The 5,900-nt window shown below is 33.1% G+C and overlaps 1 protein-coding gene across 12 annotated transcripts in view; it reads left to right on the top strand.

The window, feature by feature from the left end:
* The window catches only part of LOC106875847 (coiled-coil domain-containing protein AGAP005037), an 877,187-nt gene that overhangs the window by 827,508 nt on the left and 43,779 nt on the right, over positions 1 to 5,900 (top strand). Inside the window, exon 17 of one of the 12 annotated variants that reach the window (XM_052970546.1) lies at positions 5,513 to 5,540. The exons of 10 other annotated variants lie outside the window; for them this stretch is intronic. In XM_052970546.1, the coding sequence (XP_052826506.1) occupies positions 5,513 to 5,540 (28 nt within the window). Of the gene's footprint in view, positions 1 to 5,148; positions 5,453 to 5,512; positions 5,541 to 5,900 lie in introns of those variants that run through there. One more of the 12 variants, XM_052970548.1, reaches the window with a different exon arrangement.

Below are 5,900 nucleotides of genomic sequence, written 5' to 3'. Positions count from 1 at the left end.
TCTCTCTCTCTCTCTCTCTACTGGTAATTTGTTTCACTTCTTCATGTTTTATTTCATCTGCTGCCAGTATCCCCAAGTACTTATACCACTGTCCTTTCTCAACCACTTTCATTGTTTGCCCAATAGCATTTCAATTCCCTAGCTTCCTTCAAATCTTTCTCAATTCATATTCAACATAACACACTTTTCAATCTCAAATTCCATACCTACATCATTTCAGAAAATGCAAACAATACGTCTAAGGCTTTCAAGCCGTTTCTCATTTTTCACATAAATCTTTATATCATCCATGAAAAAGAGATGATTTATTTGACCATATCCTTTTCCAAAATCATAAGCTATTGTAACTTTTCACAATATCAATCTGGGTGGTATCATGTCCAATACAAACGATAATGAAGATAAGCTATCACCTTGAAATATTCCACATCTGATGTTCATTTTTCCAAGTTTTTGTTTTCTTCCAGTTAATTCAGTATTCCAATGTTTCATACTTTGATTAACCATTTTCTTCATATTTTCTGCCACTCCAAACATGCTCATTATTTTACTTATCTAACTGTGTGGTATCATATCATATACTTTTTTTGCAATCTAACCATGCTATATTCAGTCCTGTCAATCAGCATCTACAATTTCTAATTATCAATTTATCAACTAATAAGTGGTATTATGCCTTAATGGTTAGGGTGTTGCACTCATAATCTAGCAATTGTAATTTCAATTCCTAGACTGGGTGGTGTATTGTGTTCTTGAGTGAAACACTTCATCTCATGTTGCTCTGCAATCACTCTGACACCTGGTGTGTGGTACATCATGCACTTGTTCAGACAATGTCAATATGATAGAAAGTGTGAGCTAACATGCAGCATGAACAAATCATTTGTGCAGGTCATTCAGTAAAAGCTGCACACTCATATGTCATCTTTGACAGAAGAGTCCATCATCATTATTATTAAGGGCAATGAATTGGCAGAATCATTAGCAAGCTGGGCAAAATGCTTAGTGGTATTTTGGCTGTCTTTTCACTAAGTTCAAAATCTGCTGGGTTCAACTTAGCCTTTCATCCTTTCGGGATCAATGAAATAAGTACCAGTTGAACACTGGGGTCAATGTAATCAATTTGTCCCCTGCCTGAAATTCCTGGCCTTGTGCCAAAATTTGAAACCATTATCATTATTAAGCAAGCTGGCAGAATCATTAGCATGCTGAGCGAAGTGCTTGACAGTATTTCAACCATCTTTATATTCTGAGTTCAAATTCTGCCAAGGTCGACTTTGCCTTTCATCTTTTTGGGATTGATAAATTAAGTACCAGTGAAACACTGGGTTTGATGTAATCGACTATTCTCTTCCTCCAAACTTCAAGCCTTGTGCCTATAGTAGAAAGGATTATTATTATTATTATTATTATTATTATTATTATTATTATTATTATTATTATTATTATTATTATTATTATTATTATTCCTTTGTAACACAGTGTAGGTAAAAATGCATCAGAGTCTTTAGTCATCTGTCAAGTCACAACAAGAACCTCAGACAGATAATACTTTCCTTAAGATGTGCGCAGTGCCCAATAAGGCTGCAATAATCTTGCATGGGATTTCCAGTTGCCTTAAGAAGTCTTGAAGTTTCAATGAGATTGAGCCCAACTCTCTGATCACTACTGGTATCACTTTTACATTACCCTCTTGCAATCAATACAGTCTTGTCATTTTCACTTTCAATTCAGTGTACATGATGATTTTTTCAACCTCTTTACTCACAACATTCATGTCATTTAGTATGACTACATCAATGATCTAACAGTATTTGTCTCTCTTATTCAATATGACAATATCCGGCCAACAGTGTTCGATTACATGATCCATCTGAAAATCATAGTCCCAGAATATCATTATTTTCCATCCTTTACTTGGTAAATGCTCAGATTGCTATTTACAGCATAAGAGCCAATAAAGATACACACACATTATCATGGCAGTGCTTGTATTCTTTTTGTGCAAGGCTCTCACATCCACTTAACAAGTGGGTCATATTTTCCACACTCTTTCCACAGAGTCTGCATTTCTGGGTATCAGAAGTTTTATAGATGTTATACTTCACTGACTTGGTAATGAGAACCAGGTCTTGTGCAGTAATGATCAGGTTTTTGGTGGTACACTTCATATCACCTTGCTCAAGCCATTACCACAATGCTGTATTATCCTTGACATCCTGTGTATTTACATTATTTACATTTGACAGATATTTATCCTCATTTTGTTTGTTGTTAACATGTTTCAGCTGATATACCCTCCAGCCTTCATCAGGTGTCTTGGGGAAATGTCAAAACTGGGTTCTCATTCCTAAGGAATCGAAGTCAGAATCTTGGGATTAGTAGCCCACGCTCTTAACCACTATGCCATATGCAACACTTCTGGACTGTTTTGGTTAAGGAATCTATCAGTTTTTCAGATTTCTCAAACAATTTCAGATCATCCATAAACAGAAGATGGTTCAATAATGGGCCTTTCTTCCCACATCGGTAATCCATCTTAACTTTCCTAAGTGTCATTGTTATGGGTATTAGTGCAATTACAAATAGTAACAGAGAAAATGAGTCACCTTGGAAGATGCCCTTTTTAATATTAACTTCTCCAAGGAATACGTTACTTGAGTACAATTTGGTTTTCCACTCTTTCATGCTACGCATCAGAAAATTTGCGATATTGTCAGCAACACCAAACATCTGCAGGTATTTAACGATCCAAGAATGAGACAAAAATTATTCATGTGTCAAGTGCTCCAATGACAACTGATGCTTCGTATTTTTGTATTTACGTTCTTTTGATTCAAATCTCCAGATGACAGTATGTGCTAATCTTCTTTTACTTTTGACAAAATAATAGCATTAATCAAGGCCATGGCTTCAATTTTTTTTACTCTATTTGTCGTGACCTTCATCATCCTATATTATTGTTTGTGTCGCCAATAACAGATTAAATAAACATTTGTGTAGACTTATCAGAACTTTTCTTTTTTGTCATTTAAACATGTTTTTCTTTAGGCTACTTTTTCAAGTTGTTTTTCACATCTGAATTTATACTTATAATCATCTACAGTTATTGCACGAAAATATTCCCTTACAAATTTGTACAAAGTAAGAAATCATCATTTCTTTTACAATTAAAATTCTTCCTATGTCAGCTTAAATTTTAGTGAATAAATACATTTTTATAGTCCCCTGTTTATGTAAGTTATTAATAAAGCAGTTCTTATTCAACTAGATTCATTTAACTATAAATAATATTATTATAAGATGAAGTTTGTGTTCACCACTTTGTCCTTTAATATATAATTTATTTACATCAGCTTTAAGATGGTGAATCTTTGTCATCCTGTTTGTGGTAAGAAGCTTTCTTAGATTTCTGTCTAGTTATTTTGGTTTTCTGTGGTTTTCAGTCAATAATACAAAAACCATATATTGATACTGCTAGATTTGTTGATCAATATTCTTGTTTTAGGAATTCAGTTCAGTCTTACATGAATTCACCTTTATTCATTTACAATACATGTATAACAATACATGCATTCACCTGTATTCATTTGTGATAACTCTTTTCATCCTGGTGTACTGGCTGACAACCTTATTTTGGCTAAGACCCTTTACATTGATTTTTATCACTGTCTGGATGTTTACAGCTTTAACAAGCTTTCCTGCTTATATTGTAACAGTGCACTTGTCAAGCTAAAGATCTTTACATATCAATAAAATATGTACCAGTTAAATACTGGTGTTGATTAAATTAACTACAGTATTCTCTAAAAAAAAATGTCTGTCTTTGTGTTTGCATTATAAATTACTGTTGTTAAAAGTACTTTATAAAATATTGTTATTATTATAACAGAGATTGCTGAATCTAGGGTGGCAAGCTGGCAGAATCGTTATCATGTCGGGCAAAATGCTTGGTGGTATTTCGTCTGTCTTTACATTCTAAGTTCAAATTCCACTGAGGTCGACTTTGCCTTTCATCCTTTTGGGGTCGATAAATTAAGTACCAGTTGAGTACTGGTGTCGATCTAATCAACTGGCTCCCCTCCCCAAAAATTTCAGACCTTGTGCCTAGTGTACAAAAGAATAGATTACTGTATCTAGTTTTGTCCAGTTTAACTCCAATTTCAGATCCTGCCCTAATGCACTTTACTACATACACTACCTAGAATTGGCTTAATGATGAAAAAAAGAAATTTATCATCACCAATAACATACCATATAATTGTATGTTTCAAGTACTCCATATTCTTATTCAAATTATTTAAAATTCTCTCTTCTTTCCAAAAGATATTTTTGTCCACTGCTATTGAAATATCTATTGGCAAGCACTTTTTTTAATCTTTGGTCCTTAATATGGATGTCTAAAAGTTTGCCTTTAGTTTCTCCTCTATTATTGATTCTTTCAGCTTCAAACATTAGGTTTGGTACATATGCTCCTATCATGTATATTTGGTATGGCTATCACTTTATTTAGCTATTCTTCTGCATGCAATCTAATAGCAAATGCAATTTAGGCATAACTATTTTGACAAAGAAGAAGCAGATAAAATAAGGAAGAACTACACACCTCAATAATCAGAGTAAATATAGTTTTAAAGAAAAATACTGCTGGGAACAATAGATTTTCCGAAAATGTAAGTTAATCTTTTTTATATATTTCTATATTGAATCATAAATATAGGAAGAATGATTTAAATTAATAGGTTTAGTTCTGAGTTTTGCTTCAGCAATTGGGTGTATTGAGTATTTTTAAGAGATTATCACAGTTTTCCTATAAGGAAATTTAGCAATGGCAACATACAGCCTGTTGGCCATATTTGGTGCATACATGATCCACAATGTTATATTATTTCAGTTCTCTCTCTATTCTTTCAATTTGTGAAGTGAAGTTACAGCTGTAACTGAAGTTTTTATGATTGACTTTATATGGATGTGTGATACCCTCCATTCATTTTTCTTTCCAAGACTTTCATTGTTCTTTTTATAAACTAGTTTCTACTTTAATGAAATATTGAAAATAATATTCAAAACTTTTCTAGCATTTGTGATAAAAACAAAAAGTTAATCTGAGACTCTAAATAATTTTGTTTTTGTTTTCCAAATTTTTAGAAGTGAAAGCTGAGTTGCTGGCAGTCAGTAAGTCCAAATTCAACCTCAACATTTTCTAAACAAAATACTTGATTCCACTTTTCTACATGCTTCTGTTTTACAAGCTGGTGAAAATAATACAAACCTTCTGGAGAGAATACCATTGTCCCTTTGAAGGAGTTGTCATATTTATGCATCCTAGGAAAATCAGACTTTCTCAGTAGCTCAGTGGTATTTTTAGAAAGATTTCGTTTTAACTTTTACCATTTCTTATGAACTTCTTTCTATTTTATGGCTGTTACAGTTTTTCCAAAAGTTAAGACTGGTTAAGCTTTCAGACATTACATACTTTTCTATTAACATAATCTTTCATACTCACTTTCAGATATATGGTTGTGTATTGGTCCATGCCGGTGAGTGGAGCCATCTAAGATAGCTACATGTTCAGCCTTCTGTCATTTCACTGATTAATGAATGTTTTTTTTCTTTATGACTGACTTTTAAAGAACTTAATGTGAACTTTCTAAGACATCAAATCCATTTTTTTCTTCTGGCTTACTCTTTACAACTTATTACTATACAGAGCCATAGCTAGATTTAATGTGGAAGGTCAGTTCCATTGGTTACACAATGTTGGATAACTGGGAGACTCGGCACTATTTATTGTCCTGCTTCATAGATATATTAAGTAAAGAAAAAATAGTGAGTCTGCTCACAAAGGTTGCTAAAGGCTAACTAGCTATGGCTCTGTGTGTGTGTGTGTGTGTGTGTGT

The sequence above is a fragment of the Octopus bimaculoides genome, chromosome 9 (genome assembly GCF_001194135.2).
Source record: "Octopus bimaculoides isolate UCB-OBI-ISO-001 chromosome 9, ASM119413v2, whole genome shotgun sequence".
NCBI classification, from domain to species: domain Eukaryota; kingdom Metazoa; phylum Mollusca; class Cephalopoda; order Octopoda; family Octopodidae; genus Octopus; species Octopus bimaculoides.
This window is presented reverse-complemented; position numbering and strand designations above follow the sequence as displayed.